This window comes from Chiloscyllium plagiosum, unplaced genomic scaffold (assembly GCF_037043375.1).
Source record: "Chiloscyllium plagiosum isolate Xiang-an unplaced genomic scaffold, Cpla_swu_hap1 HiC_scaffold_24, whole genome shotgun sequence".
NCBI lineage: Eukaryota > Metazoa > Chordata > Chondrichthyes > Orectolobiformes > Hemiscylliidae > Chiloscyllium > Chiloscyllium plagiosum.
Window position 1 is genome coordinate 48,349,103 of NW_028270162.1, and position 14,285 is coordinate 48,363,387.

At 42.4% G+C, this 14,285-nt stretch overlaps 1 protein-coding gene across 3 annotated transcripts in view; it reads left to right on the top strand.

Annotated features, from left to right (window-relative positions):
- LOC122562786 (solute carrier family 2, facilitated glucose transporter member 11-like) overlaps window positions 1-14,285 on the top strand; it is an 83,786-nt gene that overhangs the window by 43,602 nt on the left and 25,899 nt on the right. For all 3 annotated transcript variants that reach the window (XM_043715968.2, XM_088000144.1, XM_088000143.1), the window contains one exon: window positions 3,476-3,624. In XM_043715968.2, the coding sequence (XP_043571903.2) occupies window positions 3,476-3,624 (149 nt within the window). The remainder of the gene's footprint in view (window positions 1-3,475; window positions 3,625-14,285) is intronic.

Here is a 14,285-nt window from a genome sequence, read left to right on the forward strand (position 1 = left end):
TTAATTTAGACTATCAATTTAGAATAATCATTAAAACCCATAACGTGGCTCACTTACTCTTGCTAGGCACAACCTATGTTTATACACTGGGTTCTATTCTCCATAAACAAAAATAGTACATTCAAGGACTACGTCTCTTTTGAATTATTTGGGATTTTTGCACCGCAAAATCTTGGCCAATCAGATTCACATCAGATTTTTGGGGAGGCAGTGGCATAATGATAATGTCACTGGAGTTGTAATCTGGAACCCCAGCCTACAGTTCTGAGTTTATATATTCAAAACCCACCATGGCAAATGGTGAAATCTGAATGCAATAAAAATCTATAATTAACTAGTCTGATGGCATTTGTGTAACCACTGTCTATTGTTGTTAAAAACTGATTTGATGTTAGCTAGAGAAGGGAATTTGCCATCTTTACCTGACCTGGTCTACACATGACTCCAGATCCACAACAATATGATTGGCTTTTACTTGACCCCTGGGCAGATTAACAATAAATGCTGCTCCAGACAATGACAACAGCATCCCATGAATGAGAAAAAAAATCGACATGTCTTTTGATCAGCATCTTTTTCTCCTGCAATGTAAATTACTGTGATTGTTTGAAATTTGGCATTCTTGTGTTTGTCCTAAAGATGCAAAGCTTTGATAACTTGCCTGTATTTTAATCTGTTATTAATTGCGGCAGGCAAAATAACGTTCATTATTTGAAAAATCCTAGTTAAAGGTAATGGTGTCGCTGAATATGAAAGATCCTGTTATTTTGTGCATTCATCTCTGAGAAATGACACAGAGCGGTAGCTGCACCTAGCAGCCACTCGGATACAGGGGATTGCACTCATTCCCACACCTCGGAACAAATGGAGAAGGGAAATTCCACAAGTTGCAGTTAAAAAGCCAGACAGATTTGGACATTCTTTCTTTACATCGGCCTGTAATTCATTTCTGGGTAGCTGTTATACTCTTGATAATCTATTTGAACTTTGTTTAGATCCAAGTCTCTAATCCACTCTCAGGTTCTTACTATTCTAAAACCAAAACCATCAGAACCTTGTTTTAATGCTGCATATTAACTATAATCCATTGTAGGATATACATTGTTTCTGTTTGATTTACAATGTGCATTTTTAGTATGTTCTTGTTATTGCAATGATATGCAGTTATTCCTGGTGTTATTGTCAGTGACTGTCAGCATAGGTGACAACTACATATCCAGCTCTACAATGTTAAAAATGTTGCACAGAAAAATATTCTCGATATTGTTGCATGATATCTGCAACATCTCTGTTTGGTTATTTCTAATTGATTGGTATGATAATTGTAAATGTGATGCAACTATCGCTGTGAGTCAGTTCTTAGAGGTGAATGCTTTCCAGGAATTGAAAGCAAGAGGATCTTTTGATGCCTTCACATTCAATGACAAACCTGACTGTGAAATAATTGCACGGAGACTGGTATCCCGTCACCACATCATACTTTATTTACATGTGCACCGTTACTGTGGCCAGCCAGCTCAGAGTGAGCAGATTCTGAATCCCCTGTTTGTATTTATTTTTAGTTTATCAAACTGTACAGAATGCAAACAAACAGTTAACAATGAACAGAAGTTTGCAAGAAACAACGTTTTACATTGGAAAGGGGCAGCAAGGCCAGAGCCCGAATCCCACCATCCAACCAGTTCGCAGGGAAATGAGGACGGACCTCAAATCCCACCTTATCTTATCAAAAAGGAAAAAGTAAACACAAGCCCATACAAAACAGTCTAATAAACTGAACAATAAAACTGTGCAGATATCACAGAGACTCCAGCAACCCACCCACCCCTCCCACCTTCTGGCCTCAAAGTAGCCCGCCCCTACACATCCCCTGTTTATATATTTGTTTTCTTTTCAATTTTTTTTGCTAAACTGAGGAGGTTCTACAACTCCTGGTTATATATATATATATATTTTTTCTCTTTACCCCCACGGTAGTGCTTATATTTTCCCCAGCACCCATGTCGTGTGTGTGCAGGTGTAGGACGCAGTGAAGAACAACAGGTGTACAAATCTTTATTCGATTTCCACCACCAAGAAGAAAGGGAACACCCAAGTGGCCAGTGACAAGCAGTGCCCTTCACATCGAAGAGCAATGCTGTGTGATCAAACAGTGAAGGGGAGGGCAGGGACTAAATCAAAATAGAGTTGGAGGGGGAAATAATGCACTCCACTCCCTGTGGCGCCCACCTCTCCCTGAACAACTCCAGGGTGTTGGTGGACACCGCGTGCTCCTTCTCCAGAGACACTTGAGCTCGGACATAATCCCCTGTTTAATTTTTTTTTCTTTGTACACACACTGATCCAACTCTCAAGATAGGCAAACACCCAAGAGGCCAGTGAAAGCACTGCCCTTCACAAAAGGCAATGCAATCTCCTGTTTATTAATTTTAGCCTTCCCCTTTATTTACCAATAGTATCAGTGTTACAACATAACATTTACACCTATAAGCCAGGCTCGCAGAGGTTCTAAAACCGTAGAAAATTAGGATACCAACTCTTCCTTTAAGAGCCCTCGCAGACTACTCCACTCAATCTCCTGTTTTTTTTTTAATTAATAATCCCTACAGTTTCTTTTTTTTTATTTAACCCCCACACTACCACCTAAGTGCGGTAGTGCTTATTTTTTCCCCAGCACCCATGGTGTGTGTGTGCGCAGGTGTGAGACACAGTGAAAGACACAAAGTGCAGGTGCATTGTTTCTTTTTTTTTCCTCTTTTCTTCTTTTCTTTTTTTTCTTTTTTATTGTTTTTTTTTTAATTTAACCCCCACACTACCGCCTAACTGCGGTAGTGCTTATTTTATCCCCAGCACCCATGGTGTGTGTGTGCAGGTGTGAGACACAGTGAAAGACACAAAGTGCACGAATCTTTATTCAAATTCCACCACCAGGAAGATAGGAAAACACCCGGGTGGCCAGTGACAAACACTGCCCTTCACATCAAAGGGCAGTGCTGTGTGAACAAAACAGTGAAGGGGAGGGTAGGGACTAAATCAAAATAGAGTTGGAGGGGGAAATAATGCACTCCACTCCCTGCGGCGCCCACCTCTCCCTGAACAACTCCAGGGTGTTGGTGGACACCACGTGCTCCTTCTCCAGAGACACTTGGGCTCGGACGTAATCCCCTGTTTATATTGGTCAGCCGGGGCTCCTTGATTGGCCCAGGTTTCCAACCTCAATTAAGGATCTCATAGTCAAGAAGATCCACCTGGTTCCAATCACTACAGACTTCTTTTGCCTATAACTGGGTCTGTGATAGGATCTGTATTGTATTTGCTACTCACAGCTGATTGTTGTTATTATTAATCTATTATTTTCAACTTTCTCTGAAATTTGCCGACATATCTGCTCTTCTACCTCTTCATGACTGCTGATAGTGTGAAGTACAAGGTGTAATTTGTAGGAAATGAAGTCATTTCATCATGCTAATTACAGAGAGATTTTGGGCACTGAAGAATTGTGGCCGCTACTGCTGGCATCTTGTGCAGTGCCATCTCTGATTCAACTCCTCACTCTGCCATGGTGCCCAGAGAGCCCCAGGTATCTGCTGATTGACAGGGAGAACAAGAACAAGTGCATGAAAGGTAAGCGAATCAGAAGAAAGAATGAATATTTTTTGTGCATTGGCTCAGAGACCTTGGGAGCAGCTAGAATAGTTGTTCTCTAAGTGATGACACGAAGCAGACCTTGCGCTATTTTAAAACACAGAGCTACTTCTACTTTCTCTGCTATGTGTACATTCTTGCCCTGGAATGTCTGTCCAAAAGGGCCCATAGCCTTCTGACATCCCACTTGTGTATCCATCAGTGAAGTCACTATAATCCGAGAGGACCATAGGATTGCTCTTTCATTTCAGAGAGTGAGTGATGGTGATTTAACCTGAGGGTCACCACACTTCATGGGAGGGGAGAGGTTGAGAAGGAGGGACCTTCATGGTAATGTCATCCAATGCCGGAATGGAACCCATGTTGTTGGTGCCAGTTATCCTCACAAACACAGTCTTTCCTTCTGCCTATCAGTCCTGATCTCATCCTGATGTAAACTTCTCATACACAATCCTTGATAGTTAGCGTTCTCTGGACTTGTTGGTCCCATTCTTCAGTTTTACAGGGACATATTGATCTGCACACCCTCCATTTCCTTTTTAAAAGACTCCCTCTGCTCGGATGTAAAAGTTCCTAGCAGCTATTGCTCCTTGTCCACTTTGACCAGGTCTTCTGTTTTCATATTACATTTTCCCTGCAACAGACTATAGTCCAATAGGTCTATGTCCCACAGACCTGTGCACTTCCCTCCACATCATCTGACAAAGGAGCAGCTCTCCAAAAGCCTGTGATTTCAAATAAACCTGATGCCATGTGACTTCTGACCTTGTCCATCCCAGTCCAACACCGGCACCACCACAGCATGACTTCTTTTAAGGGCCTTGGATGTAGGCCACCTGTCAGTCTTTGGGTTTAATAGTTCCCTGCACTTCGTGATGGCGATTATTTTAAGTTCCTCCTTCACATTTATGTGTTGATTTTCAAGTACGTTTGGGGAGTTTACCAAGTCTTTCACTGTAAAGACAGACATAAAATACCTGCTCAATGCTTCTGCCATTTCCTTGTTTTCAGTAATCAATTCCTCAGATACTCTGTCTGGAGGATTAACAGTATCTTTAGTTGCTCTTTACCCATTTAAATACATGTAGAAACATTTACAGTATTTATAATACTTGTTAGTTTCCCTCATCCCCTACTTTCTCCCTCCTTTTAGCACTTTTTTGCTGTTGCTTCAAATCTGAATAAATTTCTGACCTACCACTAATCTTTTGCAGATTTGTACAGTATTTCTTTCAGTTTGACACATCCTTAATTTCCTTATTCAGACAAAGATGATGCATCATTCTCAGAGAAAGGAATCTTTCAGGGGTCTGACTGACGTAGGCTCCGGTGAGATTTGTAGCAGAATCTGACAAATTCTGCAAGGTCTCCAGCATACCTTATTCCAAATTTTATGCTTTTGACAAGTGGCAAGGCAGTGGCGAGTTGCCAATTAAGGGGAATTATTGCTTGTTAAAAAGAACCTTGTTGAAAGTGCAACTTTCCTCGTTAATATTCTACTTACCAGACTTGCTAAATAAGCTCAATACTGAGAAACCTCTGCTGGAAGCCAGTGCAGGTACTGAGCAGATTCATCCCTCAGCTTGCTTCAAAGGACCTCAGAGGAGTCCTACAGTGCAGAAAGAGACCATTCAGCCCGAGTCTGCACCAAACCTCTGAAGAGCAGCCCACTCAGACACACCCTTTCCCTGTATCCTTCCATTTCCCATGGCTAATCCACTTAGATAGCACATCCCTGGACACTATAGGCAATTTAGTATGGCCAATCATCCTAACCTGCACATCTTTGGACTGTGAGGAAATGGAGCACCCAGGGGAAACCGATGCAGACACGGGGAGAATGTGCAAACTCCACACAGACAGTCACCTGAGGCTGGAATCGAACCTGGGTCCTTGGTGCTGTGCCTCAGCAGTGCTAACCACTTAGCCACCATCCATGCTGCAGTTCAAGGTACAATCCATGGGTACCAGTTGCACACATCGCTTGTCCACAGAGGTTAGCAATCCCTCACGATCCTTGTGACACCTCTCCAGTACACTAGCTGGTTGCTTAGGATGCACAGTCACACATTACAGGATGCACCAACAGCTAGCCTTGAGAGGGTGCAGCAGGGGCATTTTGTATGCCTGGGCGGGCACTCAGCTCATGGATTGGACCCAACTGGATTTCAGCACTTCTTGCTTTCTCTTTTAATGCTCACTTATTTAGCACCTTACAGCATGCTTGCAGCATCCATGCCTTGCGTGGACTTGCTGTGACATTTCTGGTATCGCATTGGCAGTTCAGCCAGAGCCAACAACTGTCAATAATGGTGTATTGATATGTTCTTTAGTGCAGACACGCTGCTTCTCCTGCTTATCAGCAGGGGATGGAGGAGGATAAGAGGGGACATCCTTGCTGAATAACACAATGACGAGCGTAGGAGGTTGAGAGGCGACCTTATACAAGTTTATAAAATAATGAGGGGCGTGTGTAGAGTTAATGGGAGTTGTCTTTTCCCTAGGATGGGGGATTTCAAGACTGGGGGGGCACATTTTTAAGGTGAGAATAGAGATATTTTAAAAAGACATGAGACTTTTTAAATATAGAGGGTGGTTCGCTTGTGGAATGAACTTCCTGAGGAAGTGGTGCATGTGGGTACAATTATAACATATAAAAGACATTTGGATAAGTACATGAATAGGAAAGGTTTGGAGAGATATGGGCCAGGTGCAGTCAGGCAGGATGAGTTTAGTTTGGGATTATGTTCAGCGTGGACTGGTTACACTGAAGATTCTGTTTCAGGGCTGGATGACTCTATGACAGTGATGCTATGAGATGTCAATCTAACACCTTCAGCATGTGCCAGGTGCCTATGTGGCAAATGCTTTACATGTTTATTCAACCAAAACACCAGGTCAGCAACTCCTCAATCCAGTCAAAGCAGGAGAGGGTGTCTGTCCGAGGGTGCTGGTACTGTCAGTGATTGGCACAGACTGCACGCAATCCACTGGCTTTGTCAAGATCAATCGTCTGCTTGGGACGCCCACCGTTAGGGAATCTGACCTGGTCCAGTCCAAGGAGTGCTCAGTGGTCAATCCTGAAAGACCAATGCAAGCAGTCTGGGGACTTGCACATTGTCAGACTGAGGGTTGCTAACACAGGGGTCTAGTCAGTCATGTCTTGACATTGCTCGTCGAAGATGGTCACAGGTCCAGTTCTAATACAGTCCGGGGATTTTGTTGGGGGGGTGGCGGTGGGTCAGTGCCAGCGGGGCTGGGGAAATCAGTGCTGGCAGCAGGAAAGCAGGGACATTTGCAGAGGTGGGAATAAGGGCAGTGACAACAGGGAAGCTGAAAGCAAAGGGGATGGAGGCAGAACAGAATTGGAGAGCATGTTGAGCTACAGGATGACATTTTATTACCAATTTTAAACTTGCCATTGGAATTTGCAAATTGAATTCCACATCTCAAAAACATGGGAGTCAGCAACAGTGATGTTCTTAAAGACCACTACTAGTTGAAGGAAAGTCACTATTTGTCCAACTTCCAAAGACGTGAGAGGCGCACAACATCACTTCCTCATCTATCATGTAAGTGTAAAAATGGTTTGTACAGGATGCAGTGAGGAATAGAACGTTTGGAGCTGGAAAGGTGTGGGAGTGCTGCTGGGAAACATCAAGTCATACAACGTGGAAACAGATCTTTCAGTCCAATTGGTCTGCATCAACCATGTTCCCAAAATAAACTAGTTCCACCTGCCTGTGCTTGGCTCGAATCCCTCCAAACATTTTTTAATTCATGTACTTATACGAAAGTCTTTTAAACATTGTATCTGTACCTGCTTCCTCTGGAAGTTCATTCCACACACGAAACACACTCTGTGTAAAAAAACGTTGCTCCTCATGTCCTTTTTAAATCTTTTTCCTTTCAAGGCTGGTTACTGGGGACAAGGCCACTCCCTGTGACTATGGCTCATGACACCTCTGTGTAACCCCTGACTGATGCAGAGCATAGGTTTGATGATGCCAATTTGGGCCTTGGTGGAGCAAAATAAAGGGCTACTGAAGATGTGGTTCCTCTGCTAGGACTGGTCAGGAGTTTGGAAGTATTGTCCAGTCAGAATGTGTCACTTCATGCTGCTGTGCTGTGTCTTGCACAATTGGAGCAGGCAATGAGGCGATGGATACTGTGGAACTGGGGAAACAGGAGCAGTCTTCCAAGGAGAGGAGAGGAGGAGGAGGATGGCAAAGAGATTAGTCCGAGGAAGCTATCATTGTCCGCGACTGAGCTAAGCTGTGTCGGGTGTTACACTCCAGACAGAACTTCACTGACCCCCTTGTTCTAATAGATGAGAGCTGGCTGGAGCAGGCAATTATTGACTCTAAAATAATCTTTGGTCATGATGCCAAAATCTGATTTGCATTGTGGGGGTGAACCTCAGCCTCGTTGGTTGTGTTTCTTTTTTCTTTTGGCCCACTGTAAATAAAAGTTGATATGAGGCATTGAGGGTGAGTTGGAGGTTTGGATTAGGAATTGGCTGGATGGAAGAAGACAGAGGGTAGTAGTTGATGGCAAAGTTTCTTCATGGAGTGCCGTCACTAGCGGTGTTCCGCAAGGATCTGTTTTGGGACCATTGCTGTTTGTCATTTTTATAAATGACCTGGAAGAGGGGTTAGAAGGTTGGGTGAGCAAGTTTGCGGATGACACGAAAGTCGGAGGAGTTGTTGACAGTGAGGAAGCATGTGGCAGGTTACAGCAGGATATAGAGAAGCTGCAGAGCTGGGCAGAAAGGTGGCAGATGGAATTCAATGTAGCTAAGTGCGAGGTGATTCACTTTGGGAAGAATAACAAAAAGATGGGGTACTGGGCTAATGGTCGGATACTTGGTAGTGTGGATGAGCAGAGGGATCTTGGTGTCTATGTACACAGATCTCTGAAAGTTGCCACCCAGGTAAATAGTGCGGTGAGGAAGGCATATGGCGTACTGGCTTTTATTGGTAGAGGAATTGAGTTCCGGAGTCCTGAGGTCATGATGCAGTTGTATAAGACTCTGGTACGGCCGCATCTGGAATATTGTGTGCAGTTTTGGTCGCCATACTATAGGAAGGATGTGGAGGCATTGGAACGGGTGCAGAGGAGGTTTACCAGGATGTTGCCTGGTATGAAAGGAAAATCGTATGAGGAAAGACTGAGGCACTTGGGGCTGTTTTCACTAGAGAAAAGAAGGTTTAGGGGTGACTTGATTGAGGTGTACAAGATGATTAGGGGGTTAGATAGGGTCGACAGTATGAACCTTTTCCCGCGTATTGAGTCGGGTATTACAAGGGGGCATAGCTTTAAATTAAGGGGGGGTAGATATAGGACTGATGTTAGGGGTAGGTTCTTCACTCAGCGAGTCGTTAGTTCATGGAATGCCCTGCCAGTAACAGTGGTGGACTCTCCCTCTTTATGGGCATTTAAGAGGGCATTGGATAGGTATATGGAGGATAGTGGGTTAGTGTAGTTTAGGTGGGCTTGGATCGGCGCAACATCGAGGGCCCAAGGGCCTGTACTGCGCTGTATTCTTCTATGTTCTATGTTCTATGTTCTATTTGTATTTGCATAACTGCATGTGGTGGTCAGTGTCAAGCTGTAGAATCACACTGGGCACTGGGGACAAGGTAATATTGACTGAGAGGCTGTTCAGAAAAGATGTTATTACGGGAAGGTAGACTGTGTTGTGATTAAACAGTAACTGGTGTGAGAGAATGGAGTTCTGTGCACGTGAGGTGAGTCAGTCATGTTGACCCGTGTGCCATGGGCAGCATGGCGTTGGCTGCTGTACCATGATGTTTGCAGTGGGGGAAACACTAGTTTGACTTCAATTTCCAGGTGCACACCAGTCTTTGACAGATTGACATTGATGCAAGGGACACTGACCTTTTATCAGATATCTGCTGAGTGGCAAGTTGTTTGAGGAATGGTGGGTGATAAGGTGGGGCTGTAATTGGATGTGCTGGATACCGTAGGGACTTGGTAGGTAGTTAGTCAGGTAAGTTTGATAAGCTATGGTGAGAAAACTCACAAGGCCTCATGGTGAAAACCCTTGAAAAAAACTAAACACGGTTTGGATTTAGTCAAACAAAGGAAGATTCAACCCAACAAGTTAAATTTTTGCTGAGAGTTACTAATGCTTCTTAAAAGTCTAGTGTCCTGCCTTTTAGCCTAGGTTACCAGTTTGTGTTAGCTAGGTCTGTGTTCTTTAGTCAGGCCTAAAATACTAATCTTAGAACTATAGTTCTTCCATTCAAACTGAATGTGAAATTCTATCATGTTAATGATACCTGTGACCTAGAGGCTGCTTTATCTTAAGATTATTGTTTGAAACAGGCTCATTACCAGTCTGGAATGGCCTACTCCCTGGTTAGCACAAAAATGTACTATTCTACATTGTTCTGAGTACAACTGCATGAGCTCATTTCCTAATCTATCTTTGCCAATCTGATTGCCCAATTTAGATTCAACTTACCAATGTTTATTGTGATAATCATCTTACATGCCTTAATTATTTTGTTCTGTGTACTCTATCCTACATTATAACTCCTGTTACGGGTCTATAAACTACTTGTGCCAAGTGAACTGTTACCTTTTCTATTTCTTATACCCAACCTATTCTATATCATGCTTTTTTGATCTAAGGTTATTTCAATGACTAATAACATCCTTAATTAATGGAGCATTGAAAAATGTTGAGCTTAGTGTTAAGGAGGACTTATCATCGCACATAGAAAAGCATTGTATGATTAGAATAAATAAATATGGTTTTACTCCTGGGAAATTATGTTTTTCAAATCTATTAGTATTCTTTGAGGATGGAACCAGTCAGGTAGGTAAAGGGGGCCAGTAAATGTAGTTTACTTGAATTTCCAAATGTTGTTCAATAATATGCCACACAAAAGGCTATGAGGTGACATAAGGGTTCATCGGATTGGGAGTAATATATTGGCATGAATAGATAATTCCTTAATACACAGGAAGCAGACAATTGACATTAACAAGTCCTTTTCAAGCTGACAGACAGCAAAGGTTGAAGTGTTCTGAGGTTCAGTGGTGGGATCCCAGCTATTTACAGTCTATATTAATGACTTGGACGAGGATACAGAAATGATTGTTTCTAGGTTTACAAAGCTAGGTGGAAAGTTAAGTTGTGCGGAGGAGACAGAACTCCAAAGAGATATTGACACGTTGAGTGCACAACAAGATGCAGATGGAGGATAAAGTAATGAATTATGAAGTTATTCAATTTGGCTGTAAGAATAGGAAAACAGAGTATTTTTAAAAGGTGTGACATTTGTCAGCTTTGGTGTCCAAAGAGATTTGAGTGTGCTCAAATGTAGAATGTAGAAAGTTAACATGTGGATACAGGAAGCAGATAAATACAAATGGCATGCTGGACTTTATTGTATGGATATTGGGAGTACAGACTAAGGAATTCTTCCAAAATGTACAGACTTTTGGTGAGGCTGTATCTGGAGTACTGCATATAGCTTTGATCTCCATATTTACAAAAAACAGCACTGCGATGGTAGGGCAGTGATCATTCCCTAATTTGGTCCCTGGACTGAGGAGGCTGTGCTATGATGAAGGGAAAAGTAAATAGACCCTGTATTTTCTGAAGTTTATGAAACCGAGGGGGGATCTTATTGAAGCATAGAACAATCTGAAGGGTCTTGCTTTGTTAGTTGCTGGAGATTGTTTCCACTGGTCATAGAATCTAAAACACAGGGGCACAGTCTGAGGATAAAGTGCTGATCTTTTAGGGCGAGATGAGGTGAAATGACCTGTCTTGGAGGACTGTGAATCTGTGGAATTCTTTGCCTGACAGGGTGTGAAGTCTCTGGCATTGAATATATTTAATGATTGGAGTGGCAGAGTTTTGGTTTGTTCGGAAATCGCGAGATATGGAGAGTGGGCAGGAAAGTGGATTGAAGTTCAGTATCAGCCATGATCATAGTGAATGGCAGAGAAGGCTCAATAGCTCATATGGGCTCCTGTTCCTATTTCTGTGTTTATATATAATTTTAAAGAATTAAATGTCTTCTTCACCCCCACTTAGTTGACTTTAGTATAGACTCCCCCTTTATGTATATACAAAACAGTAGACTCGCCAACTTGTTACTCCCTTCTGCTGGTGTCTTTTAATTAATTAATTATAAAGTAGCTACTCATGGGTTATTTAAAACATTACATTTTTCTAATTTCTAGCCACTTACACATGCTCTCTAAAAGCAGTTTCAAATCATTCAGCTTACGACCTTTCCTGGGATTTCACCGTTCACTTTTCTTTCAAACCTGGGGCCCTCCAGGACTCCCTCTACCTCTCGCTTGAACGGTAAGCTGTGTAGACTTCACACCTCAGGCTGTGTTTATCTGTTCCCTGGTGTATTAGCTCCCTCTGGTCCACTCTGCTCTGCTTTTCTCCCAGAAGGCAAGGAAAATAAACCAGGAAATGGCAACCAGAGTTGAGTAGAAGAGAATATGAGAATAAAGTAGCTAGGATATATAAAACAGATTATATTTACTTTTATCAGTATGTATAAGTGAGGAGAGTAGTGAAACTAAGTTAATTGTAGAGACAGAAGGAATTATCATGGGAAATGAGGAAATAGGAGACATGTTGAACATTTGAAGTGAATAAGAATGTAAGGTAGTTAATATCAAATTAATGTCAAAAAAAACATACAGGACTAAAAGCCATCAAATCCCCAGGTGTGTGTATGGAATGAGCTGCCTGAGGATGTGGTGGAGGTGGGTAAAATTGCAACATTTAAAAGGCATTTGGAGGGGTGTATGAATAGGAGAAAGTGAGGACTGCAGATGCTGGAGACCAGAGTTGAAAAATGTGGTGCTGGAAAAGCTCAGCAGGCCAGGCAGTATCTGAGGAGCAGGAAAATCGACGTTTCGGGCATAAGCCCTTCTTCAGGAATGAGGCTGGTATGCCAAGCGGGCTGAGATAAAAGGTGGGGGGGGGGGGGGGGTGAGAGTTTGGGGGAGGGGCGCTGGGAATACAATTGGTGGAAGGAGGTGAGGGTGAGGGTGATAGGCCGGAGAGGGGGTGGGGGCGGAGAGGTCGGGAAGAAGATTGCAGGGTTTAGAGGGATATGGAAAGGTTTAGAGGGATATGGGCTAAAAGGCTGGCAAATGGGATTAGGTCAGATTGGGATATCTAGTCAACAGGGACGAGTTGGACTGAAGGGTCTGTTTCCGTGCTGTATAACTATGATTTGATGACTTAGAATCTAGGGTTCTAAAAGAGATAACTGAAGGGATAGTGAATATTCTATCATTTCTTAGATTTTACTAACTTTCATTGGCATTGGAAGTTAGCAAATGTAATACTGCTGTTCTGGAAGAAACGAGAGAGAAATTGCCAACTTGCAGGCCAGGTAGTTGGAAATCAGTCGTTGGGAAATACTGAAATCTGTTATTAAGTAAATCATAACATATTTAGAAAATCACAGTATGATCAGGTCAAGCCAACATGCTTTTCCAAAAGGGAAATTATGTTTGACAGATTTATTAGAGGTATTTGGGGATAGAAGATAGATATAAGAGAACTAATAAATGTAGATTACTTAGATTTCCAAATTCATTAAGTTATCACAAAAGATTAATGCACCAGATAAGTGCTCATGGAGTTTGGGAGAATATATTAGCACAAATGGAGGTTTAGTTATGGACAGAAAACAGAGTATAGACATAGAATGGGCATTTTCAAGTTGGCAGGCTGTAACTATTGGAGTGCCACAAGGATTAGTGCTGGTGTCTCAGCTATTTACAAGCTCTATTAATAAATTGGACAAAGAGACCAAGAGTTATGTATCCAGGTTTGCTCCAGTGCAGAATTAGTGGCAACGCAAACTGAGAAGGACATCAAGAGGCTACAAAGGAATATGGATGTGTTAAGTGAGTGAGCAAAAACGTTGCAGCTGGAGTATAAAGTAAGGAAGTGAGTGGTTATTTGCTTTTGGCAGTAAAAACAGAAAACATTTTGTAAAATCCAAAAAAATTCCAAATGTTGATGTTCAGAGAGACTTGGATATGTTTGTACAAGAAACATTTTTTAAAAAGGCATGCAGGTACAGCAAGTAATTAGGAAGGCAGACAGTATGTTGATCTTGTTTCAGAGGGCACTAGAGTGCGAGAATAAGGAAGTCTTGCTACAGTTGTGTAGGGCTTTGGTGAGACCACATCTGGAGTATTGTGCTCAGCTTTGATTTCCATATTTAAGAAAGGATATGGTTGTATTGGAGCAAGCATGTCTGCTCTGTTTCTGCTATAAATTCCTCAGTCTCAGCAGTGGTCACTGAATTGCACTGTTTTGTCTAAAGCTATGTTGGGTCCCACTGCAGTACTGTGTTCAGTACTGGGAACCCTCGATAAGTGTATATCGGCCAGTTCTGGATGCGGTATAGATTAACTTGAATGATACCAGATCAAAAAGAGCTAAATTACAAAAACATGTTGCAAAACCTCAGCTATATTCCCTTGAATGTAGACTGTTTATGGGAGGGCAACTTGTGCTGCAGTGGTAATGTTCTTTCCTTTGGACCAGAAGGTCTATGTTTAAGTTTCACCTATGCCTGAGGTATGTCATAAATAACCTTAGTTTTTTGGAT